The 13,465-nt window shown below is 36.2% G+C and overlaps 1 protein-coding gene across 2 annotated transcripts in view; it reads left to right on the top strand.

The window, feature by feature from the left end:
• The window catches only part of MAP3K7CL (MAP3K7 C-terminal like), a 52,011-nt gene extending 39,159 nt beyond the window's left edge, over window positions 1-12,852 (top strand). For both annotated transcript variants that reach the window (XM_039368905.1, XM_039368906.1), the window contains exons 4-5: window positions 8,368-8,483; window positions 10,847-12,852. In XM_039368905.1, coding sequence (XP_039224839.1) covers window positions 8,368-8,483; window positions 10,847-11,027 — 297 coding nt within the window. In that variant the 3' untranslated portion in view covers window positions 11,028-12,852. The remainder of the gene's footprint in view (window positions 1-8,367; window positions 8,484-10,846) is intronic.
• Window positions 12,853-13,465: the final 613 nt, after the last annotated feature.

Below are 13,465 nucleotides of genomic sequence, written 5' to 3'. Positions count from 1 at the left end.
TTAAAATAGAATATTAATTTATAGGATTTGTAATTAATTTATAATTTAAATCAGTATGTTGAAATGAAAATTGATTATTTGTTTTGATAATTGATAATTTGCTTGTAATTTCCTTATAAATAACTGCAATAACTATTTGGAGGATCCACTTCCAAAAATCAGATTTACATTTCTTAATATTTTTAGGGTTATTGCCATTAATACTATAGAAGTTGCTTTGGTTCAACCCTATATTCTGAGAACTGAACACTTTCGTTTTATATTTTCTCGTGTTAATTCTATACTGTGAATATAGTCTTGGTGATAACTTCCACATCCTTTCATGGTAAGCAGTGTTACACAAAGTAGGGAAGAAGAGAAAGTAAACAAAAGAAATTAAAGTCATGATATGACATCATGTACTATGCCCCAATTTGGTAAGCTTAAAATTCAGTAGAATTAATTTGAGTTCACACTTTCCCTCCCAAATAATGAACAAAGTCCATTATTTCCAAAGGAGGATGAACAGCGTTCATATATTTTATAGAAATGTATGTACCTTGTATAAATCGAATTTAATCAACTTGATTTCAATAGACATCTGTACCCTACAAATGGTCCATAAAGTTATTTTTTTTATGTCTAACAAAATTTAATTGCATGCAAATCATCCTTTTTTTCCTATCAAATCCACCCACCACTTTACACACTGCTGTGTATATCTCTCTGTGTGTCCTTTTTAAAAAGAATATTGTCAGTCTATCATAACTTTCCTGACCTATATTCTTTCATACAGTTTTGTAATTTGATCCTTGTTCATTCTCTCTATACAACCAAAGTGAGGGTAGAGGTTCATTCTCTGAGTTTGTTGGTTGGTTTCTGAACATTTTGTTACAGGCTAGTAACATCTTCAATGGAATTTAGGGAATGTCAGTGTTGGTGTTTTTCTGCTTATAAAGGCTTTGTGTGGTCAGTAGGTCTTGTGATGGGAGGGTCACTTCAAGTGGAGTGATGAGTCAGGTGTGGGTGACGTCAGGTGAGGGTCTTGTGATGGGTCAACCAAAGTGCCTCAATATATATCAACAGTGGGAAAGAAATACTTCAAGATGGTTTGATTAAAATCAAAATCACTAAGTAGAATGTGTTGTAAAAAATAAAAATAGGAAGAAGATCAATTTCTTCTTCTTTTCATTCTCTGGGATTGCAAAATCTGTAGACTGAAGAAACAGTTTATAACCAATCTATAGCAGTCTATAGCCATTAAAATTTCACAAAAGCAGTGCTTTTGCCACATGTATCTCTTTAGGAAGTATTCATTTCATGCCTGATGAAAAGTTCTTTTCTGTGTATCTGAGTTGGAAGTTGGGCCATCTTTCCAGCTGATGTAAACTAACCAGGAAGATTCACCGTGTGAAAGAGAGTCCCAAAGATTATTTAGCCTTATGCCATTTATTAGTTTATTTTGCCATCAAATCTAGCTGACACATAACAGACTATTTTTCAAAAGTCAATTCTACCCCTTTAAATTGTGTCCAGTGCGCAATTGGACTAAGGTTAAACAATATAGAAGACAAGATAAACTTTTCGGCATCATAGTTTATTCACTAGAGTCTATGCATGTGCCAGTAGGAACAACCAGTTCTACTGTAAAACAGTGCCTCTGACACCAAAGCATCTTAGAAAGCCAAAAAGGATACCATGTTTGATGTACTTAGTTACTGAGAAGTTTAAAAGAATTATCAGGATCCTACTCTTTGGATCTGATAATTTTTAATTATAGATCATTATTCATCAAGACAAAGCAGTGTCTGAGACATTTCGTATAACCATAAAACCCATTAAATTATTAGAAAAACATTGATTAGCTCCCTAGAGTTATTGTAAAAAGCAGAGACTTTGGTAAGATACTTTCATATTCTGATAAATGTTCTGGAAACAATAACAATTAATGTTTAAATTCAAAAACTGAACTTAGATCCAAGAGTATTATAAGCAAACATCCGATTTTATCATATTTGTTGTCACAGGCCAATTATTAGTCAAAATTGTTAGCTGTTCTTTTATTGAAAGTTACTAAAATAACATGCTAAAGGTTAGAGAATAACATTGTACCATTTTAAAAGGGCCAATCCAAGTATAAATATTCTGTGCCACTCCCCACATGGAGACTCTAAGCATTTTCCTCCACAAATAGAGGGATCTAAAACAAGACTACAGGGATAGAAATAGTTTTTCTTTTATAACAGAGGAATGCTGCTGCCATGAAATTAAACAAGTCCTTATTTTTGATTCAAAATAGTATGGTAAGTTAATTTAATCATTATAGAAATGTGTTTTACATAGTTATAGGTAAAAATAACTTATCCATCAATTTGGGTCAAATATAGATGGTGAGCCAAATGAAACAAAAATACATCATCTGAATGAATTTATGAAATGATACCTGTTATGGGTGTGTGCACATCTTTGAGGCTTCTGATTAAAAACTTCAGGTTCACAGAACAGTTTCCCCCCTTTTTTATTCATAGAAAAGACCGTAAGAAGCAACTTCAGCTATACTTTATTAGAACAGTCAAGTCATTTAACTTTTTTGGCTTGATTAAATGTTTTGTGTTCTTTTGCAAGCAAATCCCTCTCCTGTCTGATACTCTTTTGTGGTATTAAATAGTAAAACTATTCATATCTAGATTAAAGAATAATATCTAAATTTAAGAAAATAACTTATAGAATTTATAGGCAAACTTTCATTTGTCTCTCAGCATCTGACCTGATCTAGTGATGACTCCCCCATAAATAAATCTTGCCTATAATCATGTCCATAAGAAAGCTCATTTTTTTCAGAATGCTCTTTCTTCAATCTTAAAGTATCATTCTCTGTATTTTAAAACTTCCTTTAGACAACTGTGTATCTGCACTTCTCCTTTCTCCCATAACCACCATACCATAAGAGAATCTAAACCACCATCTATTCCTAACTCCTTAGCAGCAAAGCATAGCCTTGAGAATTATGACAGAGATATTTGGATATCTGCAAATACCAGCAAGACATTATAGAGCAGACATGTCAAACACAAGGCCCGGGGGCCAGATGCGGCCCACAAAGTGGTTTCATGTGGTCCGCGAAGCCATCCTGGAAACAGTGAGGGAATGGCCCTCGTTGCCTTGGCCCTGGCCCAGGCTGGCCGGAGCCAATGTACAATTTTATGGTGGCCATCTATGCTAAAACACATTCAGTCTTAGCTCCACAAGGCCGTCTGGAAACAGCGAGGAACCAGCCCCTGCCACGTCGCCCCCGCCCCCTGGGTGCATGCTGGGGAGGTGTCACCCTTTGTGAGGAATGAAGAAATGGACCATTGCGCTGGCCACTTCCAGGCGATGGTGCATTTCTTCATTCCTCACAAAGGGTGACACCTCCCCAGCTGAGTTTCTTGCCTGTTTTTCTTCCTCCCTCATCTCAAATATTTTCCCATCACTCTGTACTTAGGAAAGAAGGAAGGAAAGAAGGAAAGGAGAGGGAGGGTCTGAGGGAAGTCCTACTTAGTCCTGCCCTGCTACCCTTTCACCATCCCCTTGCCCCCTCCTCCTGGCCTATCCTGGGGGTCTCCCATCCTATTGCTAAGGAAGCTTTGGATACAAAGCTGGATCTCCTCCCATGGAGAGGGAATGGGCCTCCCTCTGACTTTGCTCTTGTACCCATCATGAGCAACCTGGTTAAGGAGAGCAAGCACAACAGCAGCAGCAGCCTTGAGGAGGAGGTAAGTGCAGCTGGGCGCCCCCTTGGGGAAGTGGGGCTAGGCTTGGTGCCGCAGGTGCTCAAGGGCCAGGCTGGGCATTTGACCTCTGCTGCCCAGGGCTCCGGGCACCCCGCATCACCATCCAGCCCCCCCCCCCGCATGGCCTGAGAGGAACAGTGAGGCTCTTCCAGTGGACCATGCCTTGGCACTTGCCCTGGTCCCACCCCCTTCTGCCAGAGACCCTCATATCTGTCCGACTCCTGCCCAGGCCCCCACAGGCATCCTTGACGCAAACAATGTAGAGCTGGCCATGCGCACCCAGGAGGCCACACCCACTCCATCCACGCTCACCCAGTAGGCCACACCCATCCGGCCTCCTGAGGGCAACCACAATGCTGATGTGGTCCTCAATGAAATTGAGTTTGATACCCCTGCTATAGAGGAAATCAGTCTCATCATAATGTCTGAATTCATATAATGTATTTTATAAATTAGAAATACATAATTGATTTTGCTTTATAAAACATAGAGCACTTCTTTGTCAAGTAGAATAACTTTATCTCAGGCCCCATGATGGTGGCCTTCTCTTGCCCCAAGTCATGATTTAAGCCTATCACAAAACATAACACAGAACAGATAATAGAAAAAATCTAAGACAATGCATTCCTATGTTAACAGCATCTTCCATTACACACCATTACATTACATTAAGGTTACATTACATTAAGGTTCAGTAAAGCTAAAACACTCTTGAATTGTGCATGCTTGTGTGGCATGAATTTTAGTGCTTACTATGGAACTTCCTACTAAAACTGCCCTCTTCCAACAGAATATTATTGTGGATCTTATCCAGTAGGTATGAAAACTAGAATTGATTTCAGCAATGTAAAAACATCTCTTCCATACCTTTATCTACAGTTTGACTATATAATAGAAAAACCCACAATAGCCAGCAATTATCTGCATATAGGTATTTATTGTACAAAAGATTTAAAAACTTAAGGCGCTGTTTTTATTATTAATAATAAATCTACAATGATCCTCAGAATGATGGCTTCAAGATACTGCAATAAATGTTATCATTCTATCACATCCCAAAATATTCTGTTATTGGAATGTAAAATATGTTACACATCTAACTCAATGGACCCTTCCAAGACACTGTTGACATACATGGGACACATTTGTGATGAGAAGAGCTGCTGCCTTCCTGACACTCTAGTAAGATGTATAGCATTTCTGTTTGGCATATTCAGAAGACCAAAGGTTCGTTTTTAGTAGCCATAAATACACTATGTGCTTCTAGCTGATATTTATTATTTATTAAATGTAATTTAAATTAGCACAAGACTAAAAGTTCTATTTGAACACTGTCTAGTTTAATGAAGAGAAGAACTAAGAGTGACATGATAGCATTATCCAATATCTCAGGGGTTGCCACAAAGAAGAGAGAGTCAAGCTATTCTCCAAAGCACCTGAAGGCAGGACAAGAAATAATAGATGGAAACTAATCAAGGAGAGAAGCAATCTAGAACAAAGAACAATTTTTCTGACAGTTAGAACAATTAATCAGTAGAACAGTTTGCCTTCAGAAGTTGTGAATGTTCCATGGAAGTTTTTAAGAAGAGATTGGACAACCATTTGTCTGAAATGGTATAGGGTTTCCTGCCTGAGCAGCGGGTTAGACTAGAAGACCGCATAGGTCCCTTCCAAATCTATTATTCTATTCTGTTCTGTTCTGTTCAATGCATTGAATATTCAGATTTGTCTAGTATAGGGATAAGAGTGTTAGATTAGGAATGCAGTTTCAAGCTCCCACTCAAAAAGAATGTTCTAGGTAATTTGGAGCCAATCATGTATCTTAATGCCACCCATCTCATAGGACTGTTGTGTAGATAAAATTAGAGGCAGAAATAATTTGTATAATGGCTTGAGCTTTTTCAGAACAAAAGGCAACAGAAAAGAAATGGGACAATAAATAAATGAAAGATAACAGGCATTATGATATCACACTTTAGAATGTAGATGTGGCTTATGACTTCCCAATATTACATCATTGCTGTATACAACAATATTACTGTATTAGGTAATTAGATTAGATACCCCTCATTACTGTGTTCCAATTACACCTGAAGTCTTTCAGAATCTTGCAAGTCTGAACATGCTTGGAATTGTTCATCAAGGTTTTTCAGAATGCATTTAATGCACATCTTAATGCACTTCCCCCTCCCTCCCTTTACCTTTATGAGATCTAGAGAGAGTCTTGTATGAGATTTTTTTCTCAAGTTTCAATTCTGCCCTGGGCTCAGGTTGCTTTCATCTGACAGTTGTTTGTAGCAGCAATACCGTCTATGCCTCAAGGCAATTTCCTTAGTGCCTTAGTCAAATACTGCCTCCTTTATCCTTTGGGATGTTGCTCCCTTCCGTACTTTTTGTCTTTGCACTCACTGCCTCTTCCTGCATTCCCTTGCTTGAGCCTAATACAGTCCTCTCATTGTTATTTTGTTTTATTACCCTTGTTGAATCATCCTACAGGTAGTCCTCAATTTAGGACCACAAATGAGGCCAAAATTTATGTTGCTAAGCAAGATAATTGTTAAGTCAGTTTTGCCCCATTTTATGACCTTTCTTGCCACAGTTGTTAAGTGAATTACTGCAGTTGGTAACATGTTGTTAAGTGAATCTGGCTTCCCTATTGACTTTGCTAGGATGCAGACAGCGATTGCACGACACTGGGACACTGCAACTGCCATAAATACATGGCAATTGCCAAGCATCCAAATTTTGATCACATGAACATGGGAATGTACAATGGTCATGAGTGTGAATAACAATAGGTCATTTGTTCAGTGTCATTGTAACTTCAAAGAGTCACTACACAAAAGGTTGTAAATTGTGGATTACTTGTAACTACAGTGCCACAAATTGGAGGTAAATCCCATAATGAGACCTGACAATGGCCAAGAGCAGGAAAATTGAAGAAAGAGACAGAGGAGCTAATTCCAGCTGCACAAGACCAATTCTTAAGAACAAATGCACACAAAGCCAGAATTGAGAAGACAGCAGTAGACAGCAAGTGCTGCCTCTGCAAAGGAACTGAAGAAACAGTGGACCACAAAGTTAGCTCTTGCAAGAAGATTGTACAGACTGACTACAAATAACGGCATGATAAAAGAAGCGACAAAGGTGCATTGGAATATCATGAGGAAGCTAAATTTTTCTGGGACTTTAGAATTCAAATGGACAAGCACCTGCCACATAACTCCCATACTTAACAATTGTCAGTCAGAAAGCAAAAAGATCTGGATAGTGGACATATAGTAGCAGTATCTGGAATAGCAGAATAGAAGACAAAGACTGGAGATCTGCAAATAGAAGTAGATAAACTGTGGCAAAAGAAAGCAAAGATAGTATGAAAAGTAATAGGCACCTTTGATGCAATCCCAAAATATCTGGAGCATACCATCAGCATGGACAAAATCTTCTTTAGCACAATCGAACAACATCTGTATATCCCAGGTCCTTGTGAAGGATTTGATAGGTGGATAAAAATGCCAAATCCAGTCTGAACATCTGGCTAACTATGCAACAAACTATAATGTATTATTGTTATGTATTAAATTTGTAGTCCATCCGAATCTTAGTGACTCTGGATGGATGTCATCCATTCCTGCCCTCTAGAAACAGTAAGAGGCCCATACTGGCAATAGGGCAAACAGAAATTATGGATTTGTCCTCACTCTTTGAGGGAGATGGGCAGTTCAAAATGTGAAAAATAAATACAATAAAAAATGGGATATCACCAGAGAATATTTAGTATCTATATACTTAATATGACCATTTCTAAATAACAACATATAGTGCTTACTTTTTAAATTAAATACATATTTAAAAAAAACCACATGGTGAATATTTACTCACAATTCTTCACCGAACTTGACATACTAAATTATTGCGTACTACTTTTGAAAACAAAATTCTGACCAATAGTGTCAAGTGTGATTCTAGTAATGGATATTCTATTCAGTTTTTCAGCATTGCTTTTTATTTAATATTTGTTCTGGTTTTTTTTAATTATAATTTTTTATTTTTTTATTTTTCCAAACTCTCCCCCATACATATACCATGATATTTATCAGATGTTAACATACATTCTTTTTACATTCTTATATATAAGATACTTTTAATAAAATGAAATAAATACATACACATGACTTTTGATGCTGCTTGCCCATTTCCCCTTTCACTGTATCCACAGGGGGAAGGAAGGAAGTAGGAAGGTTGGAGGAGAAGAGGAGAAGTGGGGAGAAAGGGGAGGAGAGTGGTGAACGAAAGAGGAGAGGAGAGGAAGAAGAGGAAAATAGGGAAGAAAGAGAAGAAAGGTAGAAAGAAGGTAGAGAAGAAGGAATATTTGTTCTGTTTTATTAAATGAGATACAAAATGTTATTCTGAATGAAGATTAATTACTTTTTTTCTGGAAAAAAGCGAGATTTTTTTCCCTGGGAGAAGGGGAAATATAAGCCTTTTCACAAGAGAAGTATCAAATAAAGCATCTCCTGTTTATGTTCAAATAACATCTCCGTTTAAATTCTATTTCTGGAGGATCCATTTAAATACAAAGTCTCAGACCTTTTTTTTTTCTTTGTTCATAAAGCCCCTGCCTCCTTGTCATGACTCAAAAGAATCTATGCAGGTGTTCAAACAGCATTGCCAAATAGCAGAAGAATACTATGAAGTCAAAAAAGAAATTGCACTGCTTGAAGAAAGAAAGTAAGTTTTTTTTCCCCATATCTCACAAACAATAGTTTATCGCTGGGTCATTTACTGGTTTAGTAATTTAATTAAAGTGAAATAAAAATTCAGTACATTTATCTCTATGAATATGTGGAACATGTGACTTGCATTGAAAGTAGCAGGAGTCATTTGTTGAGGTGGACAGCCGTAGAATTGAAATAAATAATAACAATAAACATGTGTGTATTTTCCCAATGTTTCATGTTTCTCTGCCAAGACAGCACCTGGTCTGATTTTACTTACAGTGCAATAATTTTCAAAGAGTTTTAGAAACCTGGAGAAATGCTGGCATTCAAAGCATGAAGAATAAATTGAAAAGTTACATCCAATAACTTGGATTTGCTTTTGCAAAGGAGCGTGTTTTCATGGGTATTAATTAACTAATAGAGAAACCAGCTTTCTTCAGCCTGGTGCTATGATGTGTAGGGCTGTTAGATGGTTTTCAGTTATAAAAATCTAGAAGAAACCACTTAAAACAAAATATGATATTCAACATGATAGTCTCCCAATTTTCACCCATGGGGGAGGAGATACCTGGGATAAAATCTTAATGAAAATTTGTTTCTTTTTGATAAGCAGATATGAATTTGTGTGCTATAGGAACTGATTCACAGTGCAGTAAATTTGAAAACATAAGACCTATGTAATAAAATGTAACCTATTAGTATTAGGAGGAGTTGTCATGATTGTTAGATGAACCAGTAGTACTATGGAGGTACTTTATACAGGTTGACTTCAAATATTGTTTTAGGTTTAGTTGACTGGGAATATCCTTTTAGCTGTAATTTTTTTCCCTATCTTTCTAGCTTGCTCCTTGATCAGTAGGAATAAGCATTCTTATGCAGTGAAGGCCCCGTTGAACAGATAATCCTAGTCAGAGGCTGGTGGGAGGTAGTTCAGCATGCTTCCTTCCCTTCTCTTTCCTGTACAGTACCATAAATCTGAACACACACAGCATCCTCCATTTATTCACACACATACATGCAAACATGCGAAACAGGTGAAATCATTTGCCAGACAGCACAAAAAAGAAGTCATAGCACTTAAATTTTCTCAGTGGTTTCCTGTGTCAAGTAAGGGAGAGACATGGCACAGAATTGCCTGCCTTCCAGCACCTCTGCCTCTGCCTCTCTTTTTCATGGTTGGCACTGGTAACAAAAATAAAGCTCCTGAATTTGTTTGTTTCTGCTAAAGAGCCTCACTGAAGGTGTACAGTTAAAAGGGAGGAAAAAGGTTATTGTAAGTATTTAACTGAAGAGATTTATTGTTTGTGGGAAAGTATAGTCTATAGCAGTGATGGCAAACCTTTTAGAGACCGAGTGCCCAAACTGCAACCCAAAACCCACTTATGCATTGTCGGGTGCCGGGTGGGTGTGGCCCATTGGGTGGGCGTGGCTGCGGTGGTAACCGCAGATTGGGTGGGACTAAAATGTTCAATCAATCAATTCCAACTTTGCAAGATCTTTTTTTCCCGTGAGAAGTTGAAATTGGCTGATTGAACCTTTTTTTTTTTTTTTTTTGCACACGGCAGCGGAGGCCTAAAGTGAAAAGGTTTTATAAAATCCAGCTGAAGGCCTAGGACTGGGTGACAGCACACGTGCCCACAGAGAGGGCTCTGAGTGCCGCCTCTGGCATCCATGCCATAGGTTCGCCACCACTGGTCTATAGACATAAACTGAAAAATAATTACCTGGATGATGGATACAACCCAATTTCTCAAAGAGCAAACCAAATGCTCAGGAACACTGAAAAATAATTTTTTAAAAATGTTATTGTGTCTGTTAATCAGAGTTTGGGTAAACTCAGCATTAGATGTTTAGTTTTGTCCTTTGGTATATATTATATATAGTATGTGTTAAGTTACACACTTAAATTTCAAATGAGCAATTTGTTACCTAGAACTAATGATTATAAGATCCTTCAGATCTTTCCATAGTTGCTTTCCATTAATTACAATTACAGCAGGGATATCTGAAAGGGAAAAAATTAAGAGATTATACAAAGAATGAATATACATACATACATACATACATACATACATACATAATGAGACAATTATTTTTTCCATTTAATTCAGATTTACCTACATACAGCTGTTAGTGAAATTATACATAATGGATTTGTTACCATCATGAGCATGTTGACTGCTATACTGAACACACTAATTTGAGTCTTCCCAGCAAAAAAAATCATACATTTTCCATAACTGATGTTTTCAGAAAGCATTCTCCATTTTCTTCTTTTATTCATGAATCTTTGGATCCAAGCTAAGGTATCTGTGTTCACCTTTAATATAATCTTGGAAAATAAAGACACTTAATTTTTGTTTTACTTTTCAGAAAAGAGTTGATCACTAGGCTAGATGAAGCTGAGAAAGAGAACAGGGATGCTGCACAGTTAACGAAGGAGTACGCAGATCTGACAGAAGAGAACCGGACACTGAAGTTGACCCAGACACAATGTGTCGAACAGCTGGAGAAGCTTAGAATACAGTATCAAAAGAGACAGGGATCATCATAACCTGAATGAACATATCTGGGCCAATAAAAAAATGCAAATCTTGAGTCTGCTGGGTAAAGGGATTTTTTTTTCTTTCCATGTCTCAGAGATTCCTTCTAAAGAGTTGGAACACTTAAACTTGCAGACTATACAAGCATCTATATTTAATGTAATGCTTTCCAGCCACTAGCTAAATATGGATATTGGATATTTTATTTCAAGTAGCATAGTTAGAGGCTTATCAGTCCCTATTATATATGCAAATAGATCAGGTTTCTGTTCTAAAGATATTTCTTTCAATTTTAAGAAGGTTTAAGTGCATTAGAAACTGGTATGAGTCATCTCTGTTGGAGGGTGGATTACACTAAGATATATGGCAGGAAGAATGTTAAAATGGGGCAGGCTGCAGCAATGCTGTCTTTTAAATTTGAACTAAGAAAACGGAGAAAAATCAGTCTGTTATTTAGCAAGATAGGTGAAAATGTACTCAAACATGGAAGAATATTTAAAAGTTAGCAACATGCTATCTAAATCACTTTCTTTGTCAAGCTATAGCAAAAAAGATATATAGAGAGACAAATTCCTTGGCTATAACCTTTTAACAGGATTTCAATTCTAAATAAATTATCTTAGAATTTCAGTATAAATTGACACAGTAATATGTACATTGTTAAAACAATAAAGGGACAGGTCTATGTTGTACAACAGTATTAAACTTCTTAAAAGTAAGTCCTGTTGATTTTAATGGCATTTTCTGATTTGAAATTTAGTTAGGATGCTACCCAGGCATCATTCCCAAATGAAACCTTGAGGATTTACTTAATATTTGACATCAAATTCAAAATGTAACAAAATTAATTACTATATATATTTTTAGAAACTATTGAAATTATTACCCTTTCTATACATAGAAAGGGTAGTCTTTTAGTTGTAATTTTATACAAAAAGTCATCTCTATTAACCTGTGCTACATACAAAAGTCACTATTCATTTGAAACAACACAACACTACACCCTAATTAAAAGCAGTGCTTAATGTGTTGTGAGAATCAGCCTCTTTCCAAGAAAATGCATGTTCAAACCACATTGGATCAGCTTGTTTCCATTTCTCTTTTTTGTAAAAGTATCTTCAATACGACAAGGTAATCAGAATTATGATGCTAGAAGGAATAGAGATCATTCATCCAATTTGCGCTCTGAAACTATTTTTTCAGATCAGGAAAAGCACACAATTATTTCAACAGTATATAAAATGAATAATTATATATTTCTAGGAGGGTAAATAAGATTTGCAAAAGCCAATTTTATCAGTGGTTTTACTCCATCTTTCTTCCCATAAATAGGGCTAAGGATTAGCTACTTACAGAAAGAATTCTCAAAATCCTCCCCCACCTTTCCCTGCCAGAACTCTATTCCACCAATGACAACACAATCTATGAACTGTTTTCTTTCTGATTTGGTGCTAAAACTGAATTCTCAATGTGGTTTATCAAAGTAGCATTACAGTCATCATTGGAATAGGCAAAAAATGCCCACTGAACAAAATATTTTTGGCAGTTTTGTTCATGGTGATGTTAAAACTTATGTTGACTTGAAAGTAAATTCAGGTTGGGATTTGCTTTTTGGTAATTTGTTTAGCTTTGAGATGAAAAAATGATTTAGTCTTACATTCAAATTTTGATGAACGTTCTAGAAGAAAGGGCTGATCTTAGATAAATATTTTGAACGTTTCATTTCCTTCTTTTTCTCCACATACTTGTTTTCCTTGAATCAGCTAAAATGTCTTTGTTATATTGCCGTTCTATTCGCACAGTATTTTTTTCATTAAAAAACAATTTAAAAAACAATCTTATTCCTGAATTTCATTACTCTGGCTAAAACGTTGAACTATTAATAGCAGATTCTAGATAGATATAAAATATGGTAGCATCTTCAAAACTAGCCCTCTTTATTGGACTATAAGCATCCACTTCATAATAAGAGTATTCTTCAAAGTGTTATCAGATTCTGCATCTTTTTTGTTATCACAGACTTATATAATTTCTCACTTCCCCACCAACCTGTCTGTTCTCCACTATGAAAAGCATCAGATTTAGCTGTATGGAGCCCAAATCCATAAATCTTACCAAAGCTGGTCCAGATAGCCATCTGATGAAATGTATCACTACTAATGTTGCAATCAAGTTAGCTAGTCTTGCGGATGCTACTAGAGCCAATTGTACCACATAGTTTGCTTATACTATTAAATGTTAAATAAAATGGATCAAAATTCTGCATAGTTCTTGGTATCTTGATAGAGTTCAAATACTATGAAGAACATATTCATCTTTGATCTAGAATCATATTAACCATATTGTAAGTCTAAAATGCAACAATAATAGGATAAGACCAAATCATATGGATTAATGTTCTATCTTCTGAGTTATGTCTCAACAGCAGAGTGATTGTAACCTACTCTTA

This window comes from Crotalus tigris, unplaced genomic scaffold (assembly GCF_016545835.1).
Source record: "Crotalus tigris isolate CLP2741 ecotype Arizona unplaced genomic scaffold, ASM1654583v1 scf7180000020943.996319, whole genome shotgun sequence".
Lineage (NCBI taxonomy): Eukaryota > Metazoa > Chordata > Lepidosauria > Squamata > Viperidae > Crotalus > Crotalus tigris.
The sequence above is the reverse complement of the archived record's forward strand: the minus strand, read 5'-3'. Positions and strand labels throughout refer to the sequence as shown.